Here is an 18,954-nt window from a genome sequence, read left to right on the forward strand (position 1 = left end):
TAGGAGTAGGAAGGTCATATGTCAAAACAATTATTAGTTTTAAGGATTGATTGCAGCCATAAACTCCTACAGTCAAGTATCTAAAGAATCAAGTATCTAAAATGTTTATGCTACATTTGGGTTGAAATGACAGAAAATTATTTCTTTTTTTCTCCTAAAAAAAAGGGATTTCAGTTTCAGAGAAAGTCACAGCTTGTGGGATCACCATATCCACTTTGAATGATTTTAACTGCATGAAAATGTTTCCTATTTTTAAGGTAGTTTGGGCCTTAAATGATACAAGAAATGAACTTTAGCTACTCTGTGTGTCTTTTTTCTGGAATTTAAAACAGGGAGCTACATTCAAATACATCAGATTTATGTGTATTTAATAACATGCACAGTGTTAGTAGAATTCTATGTAAATTCAGTCACTTAAATTTATTTCAGCCATGCCAGTGCCTTGACACGGAGCACTCATTTAGGTTATTATCCCTTATGTGAACTAATCACAGGAGAAACTCTGCATTGGGTAATTGGAGACGATAAGTGTGGGGAAAATGAGGTCTTTGCAAGCTGGTAATACTGCAAGCAAATGTCTTCTCCCTGCCATAAAACCCTACTAATAATATTTTAAGCTTGGGAGCAGGAGTAAAATACCTACACACATTCATGTGTCATCCTTTGCATATGAACTACCTTCAATCGCAGCAAAGACAGACTGAAAGAGATGTCTGGGAGGCAACCAATCTTTGCAATAATGCCATATTAATGTATTCCACCTGGCATACAAAGTGAAGGTAATTAATAAAGTAAAACATCTTGCACATGTGTGAATAAAGCAAAAAAAAAATAACAGATATGGCTTTATATACACATTATTAACTGTAGACTGGTATAATATCACAAAACTTATTGGGCAGCAAAAAGTACTCTAAAAGATTGTAAGACTTTATTTTTCCCCCATAAGATTTATGTTTTAAATCAGCAAAAGCTTAATTTTATTTTGTGTTTTATAATGTCTCTGAGTCTCTATATTGTGGCAGTTTCCCCAACAATCCAAATCTGATAATAAGCACTGTTTAAAAAGTACCCCTAAATTCCCGAATTTACATTTAAATTAATTCTCTTTAAAAAAAAAAAGGATGTTTGCAGAAGCATTCAACTAGAAACAATTTGTTTGGTTTTGGGTAAGCCTCAAGTAAATATTTTTCCTTAATCTGTATGTCTGTCTGTGCATGATTTATGTGCTATACTATTTTCAAATACCCAATTGTGTTTGCAGATACTTATTTGTGGATTCATGCAGTTTGTTTAATACCAAGGGGGAGAGAATCACAATTACTGCTGGTTTTCCATTCAAAGGTTTCAATTTATTTCATAGTCTCCCAACTGGAAATATATTCAGTTTACTTCAGTACAAATCCTATTTAAGATACACACTATCCCTTTCCTTGTCTGACAGACCTTTCTCTAAAACTAAATACTTGTTTATATTGTAGATAATTCTAAACCAGTCCTTTATAACAGCTAATTTCCCATCCTTTTTTTCCTTAAATCAAGCCTTCTTCAGGAAATTCACTGAAGGTATATGAGAGATGATAGCTTTAACATTTAATGTTCTCTGACAAGCACTATGACAGTCTAACAAGGCTATGACAGTCCTTGCCTTTAGAAAGTTACAGTCAAAGAAAAGCAGGAGCAGAAAAAAGGAGATGATTTAAAAACATTATTCAGATCTCAGTAAAAATAATTTGTTCTAACTTAAGGAAGGTTGCTTGTGAATCATCATTTTTGAAAAGACATGGGGAAGACAAACTGTTGTTTTTAAATGAATGACCAAATGAAGAAATTTAAGATTATGTTAAAATGTCTTGAGTTACTGAAAAGAGATAATGAAAGAAACCAAAAGCATGGCAAGAAAAGAAATATAAACGAAGAGCAAAATGCCTATTGGTTGATAATCTACTTTTCTTACTCCTCTGTTAAAGAAGTGAAAAATTAGAGGACATCGTAGAAAGTGAGTAGAGCCTTTCTAAGGGCGTAGAAACCTTCAGGAAATGATCTCAATGAGGAGACTGATGGCTCAGTGGGATGAATAAACAGGGTGAAAATCAGATACAAAAGACAGAACCTAAGTCCTGAGAACTAAACAAGAGTAAGATTCAGAAATCCTTTACAATTCCAACACCAGGATGGGGCAGTAACCATACTCAGGGTGATCTTTGAGCCAGTAACCATACTCAGGGTGATCTTTGAGCCAGCTGAAGAAATACAGCATTGTGAAACTCCAAGCTATCCTCAAACTGCTGCTTGCTGGGGTTAGGAATCGAAAACAAAGGTAAAGGAGTAGTTTAAAACACTTTTTTTTCTGCAAAGATTAGGGACACAAAAAGGTTCTTTAACCAACTGTGTCAATTCATTACCAGCATAACAAAACACATGACAAGTTGTAGTAGAAGATTTTAACACAATTATCTCATGGCTACTGACAAAGTCATCTGTCTTGTACTGCTCCACTCTACAGCTTATTCATGAAAATAACCATAAATCATTGCTAAAAAAGCTCTTTCTTCAGCCATGTAGAAGGGAAGAAATCTGCTCAAAGATCACCTGAATGCACCAGATGACATTGCCTCAGCAGCACGAACAATCTGGGGCTAAATTTAACAACGTCGTAAAAACAAAAAAAAAATCACCCATGCGGGGTTTAAACTTCCACTGCGTGGAGCTTTTCCTACCAACCCACATGGCATAATTTGAGGGGGTTACTTACAGTACTGGCACCTGTCTCCTGTGTACTCGGGCAGGCAGGCACAGAAGGGCTGGTTGCCAGCAGTGACGCTGCAGGTGCCCCCGTTCTGGCAGAAGCGCTCGCACACGCTCTGGTCGCAGCGCGGCCCCGTAAAGCCCAGAGCGCAGCTGCACGTCGGCCGGCCTGTCCAGAACAGAGAAAGCTGGTTTATGGTGAAAATAAACACAAATTGAAACAATGATCAGCACTTTCTCAACACTGGTTTATCGTAAGAGTAGGAGGTTTCAATGCTCCAGCCCAACCGTGTTTCTCTGGATGCTGGGAATGTGCCTTTGTAAACATGGCTTGAATGCAGGACTTCTGAAAAACTAAATAATGTCTGGGAGTTATGGGCACTCAAAAACTGAATCTGTGCATTTTTACACTTGTGTATGTGCAGTCATTGACTCTTTTATGAAAAAAAAAAGTCATTATTTAAAATATACAATTGTCACCATGATATTTTCTGAAAAATCCCTTCACCGGGATTTTTCTCCTGGGAAGATGAGAAGCCTCAGAAAAGAAATGTAAGCAATAATTATCTGATTGCTTGGAATGTGGTTTGGAGGTTGCTTACCAACAGGTGCATCTTTGATTGGTTCCATGTGAATTGTTTTTAATTAATGACCAATCACAGCCAGCTGTGTCAGACTCTCTGTCATGGGTTTTTATTATCATTCTTTTCTAACCTTCTGATGTCTCCTTTCTCTTTCTTTAATATAGTTTTAGTATACAATTTCTTTTAATATAATAGAATATCATAAAATAATAAATCAACCTTCTGAGAACTTGGAGTCAGATTCTCATCTCTCACCTCATCCTGGGGACCCTCACAACACCACAACATGCAATCATTTCAAAGGCAGTCCTAATCAGGAATTCAAGATATGACTGAACTCTTCAAGTCATCCTGCCATGCTGGGTTCCTCCTGTTGCAGAGGATAACTGTGTGATCACCATTGGTGTCTCTTCAGAGTGCACTACATTATTCTTAAATCTACAAACCTTGAGATATAATCACAAGAAAACCAAATATTTACTAGTGCACTAATAGCTACACTTTACAGAACAATTTTTAATAAACCACAAGTATCTGTGCCTATTTTGTGTTGTTAGTCTCCAGATAATGGAGACTGTTACATAAAAATTGCTGTCTGGCATCAGACCAAAGATGCCTGTAACATCAATATTCAACGTCTGAAAAGCAGTAAACACTTGGGGATGAACATTTGCACACAGTGAACTCCTAGTCTACAGCTTCTTTTCAAAGGATTTTAAAATAGTCTTTAAAACCCAATACATTTTCCTCCTATGACTCTTCTCTATTTAGTTTTCCCATTTTTTTTCCTTATCTAAATCTCATGTCTAAAGGATTTATAGCTTTTTTACAATTCCACTGTTTTATTAAACCTTTCCACTTTCCCGTCTTATTTTCTTAAGGCTTATCTTCTTTAAAACAAACTTCTAGATCCCATTAATGTTGTTCCATCTCCTGACTTTGCTTTTTTATCTAATTTATAATATTCAGGTAAATTACCTGATGTGTCCAAACAGCCATCTCCCTTCTCACTTCCTAATAAACTATTCTCATTCTTGATTATCTCTTGCAAGACATTATTTTTCCCTCACCCTCCTCTTCAATTTCATTCAGCTTTAAGGATTTTTCCTAAATTTATGGAGAACAAAGTTTAACACTTTTATTTTTCCTGGCTTCTCAGGAAGGAAAGAGGTGAAAATTAATTAAAATTAATTAAGAGATGAAAATGAGGACTCTTCTGAAATAAAAGGCCAGGCAGGACAGGTTGGAATAAGATGAGCATTAAGGTTCCTTCCAACCCCAAACATTTCATGATTTGGTGTTTATCAGGTTAACTATGTAATGTACTGCATGTGTGATGCAGAATCACTGGACTGGAATTACAGGCAGAAACAGGAGTAATAACCTCTCAGATTTTACCATTGACAACCAAATGCATCCATTTTCCTACTTGCCTCCTGATGTTCACCACAGCTGCATCTGAAACTCTGAGATGTGCAACCCTGCTTACCTTGCTGGTCTTTCTTCTCCACTTAGCTGGCTGTGTTATTGAGTAATTAAGATTAAACTGAGTATTCCACAAACCCCACAATTTGATTTTTCTTCTGGTCTACCTTTCTTTTAATCCTGTGTAATCATTCAATATCAAATTATTTGGGGAGTTTTTCAATGCAAGTGAAGCACCCAAATTTTGTCACCTCTCTCTGACTCATGCAGAATAATTTATTCCATCTTTTTCCTTCACTTCTTACCCTTCTAACACGACACACTTCATGTAATTCTTTTCTGTATTTTCTATTTTAAGCTATGCTAATTTAAAGTGTTTTGCAAATCATCCTAAGGGCCATGAGATCAGTTAGTCTCTTTCTCTAATGAGTACAGCAGGAACAAAACCATTGACCTAAAAATAGCTCCAACTCCTTTAATATGCATCAGCCTGGTTATTCATATCTGTCCCCTGTGATCTAAACATTAAATCAAAGATGTTGAACTCAGATGTTAGCACACATTCCACTTGTTTTTCCCCATGTATACAGACGTATTTCAATTTCTGCCCCCAAGACAGGGGGTTTCACATCATCCTTCATCTCTGAAGCAGTGTTTCAGTAAAAAAAAAAAAAAGATAAAATAGTGGTAGAACAGTAGAACATAGATCTGGAGGTCTGAAGTCAGTTTTCATTATAAATACTCCTCTATCTGTTAAAAGGATGAGACAATGATATTTTTCTAGTTTATAGAAAAGATTATTCTGTTCTTTACTAAATTAGACTTATAAATATGCCAAACTGTTGACAGCTAAATGAAAATTTAATACAGTATAGCCTAAACCCCATTTTTGTCAGTCAATTTAACATGACTTTCAGTAATGTTAACAGTCCATTGCCTATTTATACACAGACTGTTGACATCAGAAATAATACTAATAATGACATTTTCATTTGCCTTATTCTCATAAATTATTTCTGATACAAAAAAAAAATGGTTCCAAGAACAGTTTAACAAAACAGCAGCATTAAACAATGCCAAACAATGCCACGAGGTTTTGTATCATGGAATCAGAACAGAGATTTATGTTTGCAAAGGAAACAGTCACGTAACTAGGATGCCACATAACCCAGCTAGCAGAAATTGCAGGAGGAGCTCATGCACAGAGAGCTCCAGCAGCTTCTCTGGCCATGAAATCTCAGAATTAGAACTCTACAGACACAGAACTAAAACTCCCTCTGAGTTCTTGACCATCACCACCACAGAAAGATTCACAACACAATAGCATGTAGAAAAATATTCACATGGAAAGTGGCTTATAGAATGTTAAACAGCTTCAAATGCAGAACAGAATTCAGTAGAATAAAGGACAATATATTCTGGTGACTCTTAAGACATAACTTATTTTTGCCAGTAGGATATGAAAAAATAGATGAAATTTTTGACATAGAAATGAAATGCAGTTTTGCCCCTTCTTACAAAAAGAAAAAAAAAAAAAAAAAGATACCAGGGATTAAAATCTTTCAATGTTAAATGAGGTTTGGATACAGAGGCTGTAGTTACTCCTGGTTTGTCAATTTAATTTGCTACATAATATCTTTATACAATTTAATTTGCTACATAATAACTTTATACAATTTAATTTGCTACATAATAACTTTATAATAACTATATAAAATAGTTTATAACTTTTTAGTTATTAAATAGTTTAATAATTTTTTCTATATAATAACTTTTCAAATGAACTTCAAAAATTGCTCAGAAATATCTTGGTTTACTTCCTCTGTAACATGTAGGTGACTTTTGGGAATTCACTCATATATCTTAAGCTTAAATTTACATATATTTTGCAAGGATTAGAATTCTAAGATCAATTTTCATTCATTATATTGCCTAAGCAACAGAGAAATACTCTGCATTTTCAATAACCAAATAAAGTTTTAAAAAAATTAAAAATAATTAAAACCTAAGTCAATAGCATTATTTTTGTCAGCTTTCTTCGTGTTTTGAAAAATGACATCATCCAGGTGAATGCCTTCACCAAAACCTACATTATTTATTTCTTCCAGTCACTGGTAAATTCACTACCAGAAATGTGTGTTTTGAAGTTGTTATGTGTGAACATGCACAATTAATTTCAATATTTAAGTTGCTGTCACTATTAAAGAAAAGGAGGTGGCTCTATATGAGCTTTCTGCAAGCAATATCTTGTCCTTTGGAGTTGTTATCAGCAGTCTGTGGGAACCACAATAATTCATTTCTGTGTGGCTGATGAACCATAATTAGCTTTACTGAAACAATCAGAGTGGAGAGAAGCTGCATCATTGAAGATAATTAGTAGGTGAGCTGATTGGGATCTATCCCAACAGCTACAGAGTCTCTCTGTGTTATTGGAAAGGAGAAAATAACAATTTCTAAATATCTCTGAGGAGTCTCAGGGACTGCTCCCTCCAGTGCTGCTGGTGGTGGCTCTGCTGGGACTGAGATCAGCTCCTGGGAAACATCACCCTCATGCTGCCCCTGGTCCCTGTCCTGCTGACAGCACCTTGGGAAACTCCTGGGAATGATGTGGCATCAGCAAAACCGCTTCGCCACTGACTGTGTTTCCAGTAGGCACCAAATCACCTTGTTTTGCTCATAAAAAAGAATACAAAATAATACCTGCTTCATACACAATGATTCTTTCAGACTATTTCATGCATTTTCGTTGAAAGGAAAAGCTTTTTTTTCCACTCATTTTGATACAAACTTCACAATTCTGTATGATTAGACATACCTTAGACAATCAGCAAACTATTCCTGCAATATTTTTACTTTAAACTACATGGAGAAACAAAGTGTGTTTTTATGGCAACAGTGACTTTATTTGCCCAAATTCCCATTAATTTGGCTTACTGGAAAGTGTTCATTATTACACCCAAACTTTTAATTACATGTCTCAGATGTGTACTTTTAATTAACTGATGACATTTTCTTTGTTCAATTATTGTAGTTCAATACAACTGTCGTAAACTTATAAATTTTAATTAAAGCTGCTCCAATCACTGGCTATATAACATTCACATAGGAATTTGCCAAAAGGCTTAGCAGTAAGTAAGCCAACAGTGAATAATCCCTGAATTGCCAGTGGGATTTGTTGAACAAATTAACATTTGTGTGCAGATAATGAGGTTCTACAACTTAACACATCCAGCAAAGATTTAGCACAATCATGTTTTAAAAAAATTAGTAATACTCTGCAATTTACTTAATTAGTTATCACATTACTATTCTATATGAGGTGGGGAAAGAGAAGAGGATTTACACATTCGCTAGAACACACACATTCACCAGAAGAGTATTTTGTGTGCTGCACCATTTTATTTGGATCAGAATATGAAGCAAGGTTCATTCCCAGGAAATCTCCTCATTTTTTGAGCCAGAAATGATCAGCAAGGAAATTCCCTGACTCCTGGGGAAGCTTCCAGCTGTGGGGACCCTTTGGAAGCATCATCTCACGAGGCTAAAATTGCTGGCAGCCCCTAAGCTCTCCAGGGGCCACGTGTACAAAATGACACTCGTGAGATTGACTGCATCAAAACTGTTAGAATAATATGCCAGAACTGACAAGGGCAACTCAAGCCTCCAAGAGAGGGTCAAGAAAGCTGAAATGATCACAGGTCATTTGTATTTTGAAATGATCGCAGGTCATTTGTATTTTGCAGATGGGTTTAGATTGGCACTGGTACACGTATGGCTCCTGCAACTTCCAGAGGAAAATTTGTCATCATTTTGAACAAAAATACACTTGAAGAAAAGGCAGAGTTGGGCAAACATGTAGAATTTGATTGCATGAGTTTGCAGGTCAGTTTGATGAGTCAGATGTATAATGGATCAGAAGGGTGACTGCTGCTTGTTGAGGAGGTGTTTATGAGCACAGACAGCAACAGCACAGCAGATCAAAGTCAAATGATACTGAGCTGACTTAATTTTAAAATAGTAATCTTATACTTCACAGAGATTGAGGGAGTTCTTTACCAAAATCAGTTTGCAATATACCTGTTGGAACACAGGGAATTTAAAGGATGTGCCACTTGTAGGCCTGGTTTAGTGGGGCACCTGGCGGAGCTGGATTAAGGGTTGTGCTCAACCTCAGAGGTCTTCTCCAGTCTTAATGATTCTATGATTCTATTGCTGTCAGACAGATCAACCTGGTAGGACAAACTACAAATCTAGGTAAAATACAATGCTGAAGTACTAAAACCATTAATGAGAATCAGCAATTCCTGGTAATAAAGCAAATTTTCATTCCTACGTGTAGAAATGTGGAAGACCAAAGCAACACAGACTAGCAACGCTCACACGAGCCTGGCACAGCAGCTCAGCTCTGCCTGGAAGGCTGAGACAAGGAGAAGGCTGCTCTGGATTTCCCACCCTCAGTCCAGCTGCAGAGGGCTTGTACATCCCCTGCAGCTAAAAGTGCCTTGCCCAATTCAAGGGCTGTGTATCCAACTGGAAAGATGAAATGGTTGCTGCAAAAACACTAGAGGAATTAAGCTTTCTTGGTTTAATTACATTTTTCAATGCTTTTGGGAGGGTCCAGTGTAACTTCTGTCTGTAAAACATGTAGCAGCCTTAGTACATCATGGGCCAGATTAAACTGTGATAAGGGGCATCTCACTGGCATGCTAGTTTGTTTCAGTACCACACGATTTATGGACTGATAGAGAAAAGAAATACAGCCTGATAAGACATAGAGATTTCCTCTTAATAGAATATTTACCAGGTCCAGGGGCTAGGTATGCAAGGAAGATGAGATGCACATCAACCTGAACATTTTATCTGGAATATTGGATGGAGTCACTGTGATTTAGAAAGATACAAGGTCTTTTTTCCACATTTCCAGCACATGAAAGTTATGGTGCGGGCTCTAAGGCACAGCCACCCTCATGAATTGGAAATGGCAGATAGGACATCTGGTTAACTTGAAATATGGCTGTTAAAAATTTGATGAAACTAAAGGGAGCCAGCACAGCAGAAGAACACTGCTATCACTGGGTGTGCACAGGTACAGCCATCAGAACCAGTTCTGTGTTCATCTCAGCTCTCAAAGGCACACTTTGGTCATGTGTGCTGCAATAAACTTCAGCTGCTGTTAAAGGTTCAGATTGCCCCAAATCAGGCAGCTGAACAATGAAATGTGGACTGTGGTGGCACCCATGCTGGCTCTCCTGATGCACTTTAGTGCAGACACATCATTCCACTGGGGACCAAGCATCAGGCTGATTCCTTCATCCCTACACTGACTCCTGCCCTCCCCAGCCTGATTCCTTCATCCCCAGGCCCATGCTAAAAATTCAACAAAGTGTATTGTAGGCCCTGCTCATATCTTGCCTCTACCCACTGGTGGCAAAACCTACTGCACTAATTGTTTTAGCAAGGCTGAGAGATTTCAGAGGCCGGATTTAGCAAATGAAAATTAAAAATATCCATGCAATGGCATAGCTGTGTGAGCACAGCAAGTGTGAGCTGCCTGGGAGAGGGAAAACAAACTGCTGGAGGTGAGTGAGCCCTGTGGCTACTGCCAAAAAAAAAGGATTAAATAAAACCCTGGGGTCTCTGCAGGACTCACAACAGAGCTGAGTTCCAGGAGCCAAGTTATTAATTTTATTAAGCCTTTTAACCCCACAAAAGAATCAATTAAATGCCAGACATGTAAAAATGTGGGAATAAACATCCTCTCTTCAGATGATGAGGAAGCTCTGCACACCATTTAAACAATCACTTCCACTCACTTGCATGTCCTCACTTAGCATTTATTGATCCCACCACATTGATAAAAATCACTGCTTATCACTTGTGTCAGTAGTTCCATCAGCTGTTAGGAGCAGTTTAAAGGCTAATTCATCAACTTCCAGTACAAGTAATTCTCATTTTCTGATATTTAGTCATTATTATGAACAACATTATTAACCCTCAACGAGTCAGAACTGAAAGAATAAATGACTAGACTTGCATTCACTTGGAATTTTGCCACCACGCCTCAGTCAATGGGAGGAGGCTCCAGAGAAGCCAGCAAGTGGGGCTAAATTAGCAAATTACATGGGCTTACATAGGTTAATTAGTAGGGAATGCAATGGAAATCTTTACAATCTAAGCCCTCTCTGCCACAGAGACTCAGGTACAGAATTCTGCATTACAGGGAGGAATCTCTGATGAACAGTCACAAACTTCTCGAGGTCAGGTGCCTGGGCTTTTTTTCAGAGGGTGGTGGCCACTTTATCTCACAGGAGAAAATGGTTCACAGCATCTTAAGCAATGAAAGCTTCTGAGAAGGAGGCACCAAACTCTTCTCCAGCTCTTTTATTTTGAATAAAATATTTAAATATTCCTTGAAGCAGAAAATAGAGTTCTACTTCTTTCTCACAGAATTGCTACATTTTAGAGTACTTCTTTTTATACTTTTCCTCTCTAGTTTAAACACTATAAAAGATACAAAAGCTTATATGTTAGGGACAAAGACCAATTGTCAAATTCCTGCTTTTTAACAGGATAAAACCCCTGAACCCAGAAGATGTAATTTCAAATTCCTTCATGAGAATGAAGGATGTGAGCTCTCATCTGAGAATTAGGTGAGTAAAATTCCTATTTGGTGAACCCCAGTAAGACAAAGGTAAAGGACTGAGGTAAGGTATTTAAGTAAATACCTCTGTGTATGCACATATAAATTTAGGGGGTCAATTGATATAAATTTAAAGAAGATGTCTGGACTTGTTGAAGATGTAGTTTGACTGGACATTTTGCTTCACAATTCCACTGCTAGACCTCAACACGTGAGTGCGTACACTGAATATTTACTTATATTCTCCCTTTTCTGGTATACAGTTTAATTGTGCTGAAACACTCAGATAAGTAAATGAAAATCCCTATTGATTACAAAGAATATGTATGGAATATGCTGCTAATTTTTTGCATGTTTTTTAAGCACAGACAGAGCACGTAAAGAGAAAAAGAAAAAAAATGAAAAGGAACAAATTCAAGCATTTAATGCAGGCCAGGACAGAGCTGTTCAGAAACCCTTACCGAGGAGAGAGGCCCCACAGGTTCCTCCATTCTGGCAGTAGTTGTAGCAGTGGTTGGTTTCACACCTCTCACCAGAGTAGCTTGGCCAGCAGTGGCACCGGGCGTCCCCCTTCTCATTTATGATGCACTTGCCTCCGTTCTCACAGGTTAATTTACAGCTGTCATCTGCAGCAAGAACACACACACACACACAGAGCTTCACCATCCCTAGCTCCATGGAATGGCAGAACAGAGCCTTGCCTCAAACACAGCCACGGGTCTCTGTCAGTGAGGGGCGAATTATCACTTTTCAGAATGGAGAAAGTGAACGGTACCTTCTGTTTGCAGAGTGACAGAAAAAACCCCACAATCTGGGGACCATGAACCCTGGAAAGGTTGGTGAGAGTTCTCTCATGGCACAAGGAGGTTGGCCTCCCTAGGATCTGAGTGAGTAATGAGAGTATGAATTCTTGCTTGAAACTATAATTCCAAGTTCAAGAATTGGAAAATTCAATGTTGGTTTCATCGGGAGACCTCGGAAAGCATCTCAGTCATTTTCTGGAAACCTTAGTCCTTTTTTCTTAGCCTTTTTTGATTTCTCTCCCATACTCTCTGCTAACTAACAGCCTTCTTAAGCCCTGTCCAAAATATTTAAAAGGAAACTATTTAGCTTTTAAATCCTCTTCCGAAATTGGTATTTGCATACAAACTTGTTGCTCCTAATTAATACTTTCTGCTTATTTATTTTTTTTCTGCTCGGACTGTAAAATCCCTGAGAAGGGAAGCAGCCTGCTGCTCTGCAATCACATTTCTCATGGCTGCAGTGCCACCCTCGTAGTAATGAGACAAAAGGGGAGAGGCACAAACTCTGATCAGGCCAGATTCAGTCCTCATGTAAAGCTCTTTTATAATTAGAGTTGTCTCTCTTAGAAACACTTTGAACAGTAAACCTCTATTAATTTCAATGAACAAGGTACAAAATCACTCAATGATAACAACAGCAAATTAATTGTAGATGAGCACAATTATGAGCACATACAATGCTCAAACATACAAACAACTGTAATCCTAAAGAAGCAGAAAAGCACCTTTCCTGCCCAAATCATGCTGTCAGCAATTAGACTTCATTTGTCACACAGCAAAACAATCCTGTGAAGCCAGACTGCTTCCTAACTAATCCAGGAATTTAGCCAAAATGGCTTTAAACAAGAGAGAGATGCCACAAGTACCAAGAACTTTTCAATAATGCATCCACCAGCTGCAGGATTGTTGCTGAATTCATCTGCTTTAGTCAAACAATTCATTAAAAACAGTCAAAGTCCCTTTTTGTCCCTTTCTGGTTGAGGTCTAACATTGACTGGCTTGGCACAGGCACAGCAACCCCTTTGAGTTTTAAAGAAACATTTTGTGTTCCAAGTGCAGAGTTTAGGGATGTTGACACAAAACCTGGGATGGAACCTATTTAAACAAAACTTCTGGAAACTGTCATCTTTCAAATAATTGTACCTTTCTAAAATTAAGCTGCAACTAGGCAGCAAATCTTAAATTTCCTGTGATGGACTGGCTGGTGCCTCATTATTTCATGAGTGGTACAATAAAAATATGAAATCCTGTTTTCACTTGATTTTTTGGTATCCACCCTGTATATATACAATTGCTGTAAGAAAGCTGCTTTGTATTTGGGAGTTTGAGGATGCTTCAGTGTTTTATTAATTTGGGTGGTCCATTAAATCCTTTGATGTTCCATGAACCGTTCTTCAGTTACTCATTACAGAAGTTGTTTGAATGGATAATGTAGCATATCTTATTGGAGAGAAGGTTTATTTTTGTTTTGCTTATCTTATCTGTTTTACTTATCATTAGTCATGAGTTTATGGAGCAGAACTTGGCAAAAATAGAATAAATAACAGTGATGTACAGACAACTGCTCATTTTTATGAACCTTTCTGATAGTGCATTAAAAACATGTTTTATTTCTGTTTTAGAGCAATTCCACAGAATTAAGATATAAAATTTGGGGGGAAAAAATGGAAATTACCACTGAATTTGTTCTCCATGAAACATTTTAAATTCAAGAGTCTCAGTACAACTCTAATATGGAACAGAGAAATGGGTAATAGAGCAATTTTGGACTTTCAATAAGCTGAGAAAGAGGATTAAAAGATGCAATGGAAAAGGCAGTTTTAAAATAGTGTATTAGACTTGAACAATATATGGGGTTTAATGCTGCTGCTTTGTTGTCTGGAGGTAAATACAAGAAACAAATTACAGTGATTCACATCAGCTGAGTACAAAAAGGGACTGACATGCCTGCCTTTGTGTGGAAAACATGAGAAGAATGGTTCCACAGGAGAAGACAGGAAGAAAAGGAATACAGGAGTAAATTACAAAGAATTACTAGAAAAAGCTGAATACAGTTAATTGGAATTACTGTATAAATACCTCAGAAAGAAGCAGTGGGAGCAGTTCTAGCAAGTACCCACCCTTGGAACAAACTTGTTAAAAAGACAAAATCAGAAAAGTTTCTAACTCCAGTCTTCAAAATTGCTCTGAGCTTCCTAAACTCAGACTTAAAGACCTCTCAGCTGCTCCTTTCACTTCTGAAATGACAGAGGTATATAATTTCACTTCTTATACTACCTCTAGTCCAGCTACTGAATCTCTCTAACATGAAAGAAAGAAAGGATTGCAGATCATGCAATTTTATAGATTCTCCTCTAATCTGGATATTTAGTCTTCTGCTGCCTTGTTTTGCATATTTCAATCTTAACATCTTTAATACATAATCAAAGAATTTTGATTTGCCATTTTTCTTATGATTTTCTTCTTCCCACTAAAACTGTTTGACACAAACATTAATAGACTTTATCTTATCAGCTTCATCATTGACTCTTCCCTTTTACTGGAAGCCAAGGGAAAATCTTACAGAGAAGAAACACTGATAAAACAGCAAATCAAAGCTTTGCTGGTATTTTTTTTCTTTCCCTTGTTCAATTATTTGATATTCCAATCCTCTCCCCCCACTTACACAAGACACGCCTTTTATTGGAATTTCTATAACAACCCTATTTTTTCTTGAGAGAAATGCATCTTTTTGATATTTTCTCCTTTTTGAAGTATCCCCCAGTTTCTGGACTAGACAAGTTAAATGGGGATATGATGTTATAGACCACAGGGTTTGGGATCTACATTCTTTGGGACAAAACCAGTTTCCCCCACAGTGGGAAATCTTCATCCCATGGGGGAGAAAGTTCTCTGCTCTTGGCTCTCCCTTGGACAAAGGTGTAGCTCATCCTTTACTGAGCTGAATGCACCTAATAAAGACAGAGAGCAGAATTTTAATGTTGAAGTAAAGTTCTATAAATCTTCCTTCAGATGAGAGTTGTACTACACCTGCCAATTTGCCATATGCTGAAAAGTATCAGAACAAGTTGTTCTCCCCAAATTTTGTCTGAAGGCTGTAACACAGATGCTCCTCTTTGTTTTCCCTTCACATTTTTTTTCCTCTTAAAACATCTGTTTTCTTTACCATTTTAAAAGGAAGAAAATGGCTAAGAAAAGAATGCACAGTGTGAAAATGTAACTGGTACCCATTCTCTTCTTCACTGGGAAACAGCCCTCCCAAGAATGACCCCTTTGTAAATACAGAAGAAATGCTGTAAACAGATTTTTTTTTCCCCAAACCAGAAGCAGATTTCCTTGTGACCCTTGGTTTTCTGAAATCTAAGAAGGCTGGAAAAGCAGCAGAACCCCCAAGAAGATAGCACGGACCAAAGTGCAGCAGCTCCTCCTCCCTGAGGCAGATTTTGGGGTTGAAAAAGAAGGTACACAGGGATGAAGCTCTCCAACCCCAGCCAAAGCACCTTCCCTGCCTGCAATCTCTGTGTGCAGTGGGCAAGTCCCCACAGAGACCTGCTGAGGGAAGCAACATGATAAATTAAATGTTTCATCCCTGTTCAGAAGCAACACCGGTTCTGAGTCTTTGGAATTCTTTCCTCAGGCTTTCCATTCAACCAAAAGAGCAGAAATGTTTCCCTCTTAAGAGGAAAGTGATAAGTGTGAGGCTCCAGAAGAGGGAACTCTTGGAAGTGTTCATTATCCTGCTCCTTCAGCTGTGGGACTCAATGTCTTCCTCCAGTGCCATTCTCCCCATTTTCATCCTCTGGGTTCATTTTTAGCTTCATTGTGCTACAGACAATTAGATACAAGAACCCAAATGGATGCAAATCCAGGGGCCTCTTTTAGGAAAATGAGGTGGTGCTCTGCTCTTTCCTTTAGGAAAACTCTGCTCTTTCCTTTAGGAAAACTAAAGGGTAGCTTCTAAACTGAAAAAGTCCAGCCTGTTTCAGTCCATAAATAAACCCCAAAAGAATTCTGGTCTGTCAGTCACAATCATCCAGGGAGAAATGAGATGGGAGCTTATCTCAGAAAACACTGGAGCTTGTACTCACTCTGTTATGAAAAAAACATTTCAGTGATGCAACAAACCCATATGTTGTAATGACTCCAGCTTGAAAACTCCAAATCAAACCCAGAAGCTGTTTCTCCTCAGTTGCTTGAGGTGCTGGGGAAACAGCTGTCTGAGGCAATCTGGATTCAGTCCTACAAAAAGTCAGTATTTAACATTTCTCACGTAGGGCTCATGAAGAAAAAAAAAACAATGGACCAAGGCAGGAATAGCAGTATGCAGAATTTTAGGACTTAGCTAATTTTCTTCTGATTAAAAAAACCCCCAAAAATAAAGGAAGAAACTGAACAATCCAATGAATAAAAATCTGTGTCATTTTTTGGGATGTAGTACAAGGAAAAGAGCAAGACTGAGATTATCTTGCAGTCACCAACCTTTATGGTAGACAGACGAAATTGAATTGAAATGGAGATGGCTGTCCCATTTTGGCTCTGCCAAGTCATGGACAGAGAAACTAGAAACTATCAGTAGTTTCCTTACTGCATTTTAAAAGACTTAAAAAACACTCAAAGACATTAAAAATATTATGAATATTCAAGATCCTAGTATTTTCTATTGTAACTTGAATTATATATTATTCAAAAAGTACAGTTCAACCCTACAAGTTCTTCATAGCCACAATTGCTACTAATTTCTAAGAGTAAAAGCCTTCTTACATGACCTAAAATAGCTGTGTGCAATCACAATAAAACCAGAATGCCTCAAAAACCAGAGGACTACTAAAATCAGCAAGAACATTTTGACTGACTTTGAATCAGGATTTTATTGCAGAGCAACAGAAAAAATATTTTTGTCTGACCTCCCTTTGGATTGTTAGGTTAGCCTTCAACAATATACAGTCAAGTAAGGCAGGATTTTCTGGTTTGGGTTATTTCCATCCTTAACAGTTTCAAAAATGTTCTGAATAACTTTAAACAAGGTGAATGTGTGGGGTCTGGAATATTTCATATACATTTTCTAGATCTTCATCAGAAAAGGAAAACTGCAGGACCTAGTTTTTTATTCCATAGTGTATAGCCTCCTAATGGAAAAGAACCTGATATTTATAAATTGATTTTTTGTTTGTTTGCAGGCTATTAGTGACCTATTAATGGCAAGTGACTGTCAGCCAGCCTTTAATTATAAACCTGTATCAGTTCAAGATGCTGATCTTGGGGTCAACTCTGGTCTTTCCAGAAATCTCTGCTGGTCCTTGGGAGCTGAAGTGAAGCCTCAGCAAGAGACAAACATTTCACATCCCCTAACACTTAAAAAAAAAATAGTGCAAAAAATTATTAGAGTACTACAGAAGTTTCAATTCATAATTTGTAATCTGTGATACTACAAAACTTGCAGTCTACTATTACAAAAATAACATAGGTGAAAGAAAAAGTAAGAAAAAACCTACATTAGGCATTACTTGAAATATGATTGTAAACAAAAAAACTAAGGAAGCACTTATTCAGCAGCCTTTTATAAAGTCATAACAGATATTACAGCCATGGGAAGGTGCTGAAAATTATCAATATATTAAAAATGCTTCTCTAGGCATTTTCTGTCCATCCATAAAAATTTATAACATGTCATTTAAAAACCACTTCAGTTCTCTCTTTAATAAAAACACACATTCCTGAAAACATTACCACAGCACAATCCTTTGCCCACTAGTAAAAATAGAGCATCACTGAAATTGTGAGTACAAACTCATAATTTATAAGTCAGCAAGGAAAACCAAATTTCTTCTATTTGTCCATTCTTCAACACCTAAGTATTAACTATGGGAAGTTTGAAATAATTTTTAGGTGGTGCTGTAACAGCAGAAATTCTTGACATGTGTCCACCTGAGATGGACAAAGAGCTGACACTTGGAGGGGCAGGGAGGGTGTTCAGCCTGATTTGTGTCCAGAGTTGGACAGTTTTATTCATACCATATCATGAACCACAAAAGCACAGTGTTGTTAATTCAATACTTAAAGCCTAGGCAGTATAGATCAATGAGATTTTCTCCAGAGAATTATGACATTTCAGGTAAATCAATTTAATTGCTAAATTGAGCACATTAAGCACAGAGGATCTCACCAAAATATCCATCACTTACACTTCTGAGCCTGGAATTAAACATCAGAAAAACATCCTCATACACATAATACACACAAGAAATGCTATTCTGTAATTTCTAGAACATTAAAAAAATCAAACTGGCTTAGAAATAATTCCAGCAGTGTGACCAAGCTAGGTTTGGCCTAAATTAAAGTGAAGACATTTTAAAGTACTTAATAATCTTCTATGGAAAAGATTCCCTCCCCACCCCTAAAACACAGCAAGAACTTAGAGGCTCTTTTCTCAGGAAATCTGTGTCTCAGTATTAGTCATTAGAGAGGTTCTCAGAATATATAATTTTAGATAAAAATGCTGCAGGTTTTTTTTTTCCTTTGACTGTTACTTCAAAGTCATTATTGTTTGCTATGTTGCTCTCACTGCCTTTCACCATTGCTGCAGTGGTTTTTTTTTTCTCTTGAATGACTCACTTTTAATTTGGGATCCAAAACACCTCAGTGTTTTTCAAACTTCTTTTGGTCAGTATTTATACCCACTCACTTTTAATCATCTTGTATCAGTTAAGCTGAAAGCCCATTCTTCATTTTGATGAATATTAGCAGGGGAGGTATT

The 18,954-nt window shown here is 37.3% G+C and overlaps 1 protein-coding gene across 5 annotated transcripts in view; it reads right to left on the reverse strand.

The window, feature by feature from the left end:
- LRP1B (LDL receptor related protein 1B) overlaps positions 1-18,954 on the reverse strand; it is a 638,345-nt gene that overhangs the window by 24,098 nt on the left and 595,293 nt on the right. For all 5 annotated transcript variants that reach the window (XM_077181744.1, XM_077181743.1, XM_077181742.1 and 2 more), the window contains 2 exons: positions 11,859-12,023; positions 2,756-2,917 (listed from right to left, as the gene is read on the reverse strand). In XM_077181744.1, coding sequence (XP_077037859.1) covers positions 2,756-2,917; positions 11,859-12,023 — 327 coding nt within the window. The remainder of the gene's footprint in view (positions 1-2,755; positions 2,918-11,858; positions 12,024-18,954) is intronic.

Source organism: Agelaius phoeniceus, chromosome 7 (genome assembly GCF_051311805.1).
Source record: "Agelaius phoeniceus isolate bAgePho1 chromosome 7, bAgePho1.hap1, whole genome shotgun sequence".
NCBI lineage: Eukaryota > Metazoa > Chordata > Aves > Passeriformes > Icteridae > Agelaius > Agelaius phoeniceus.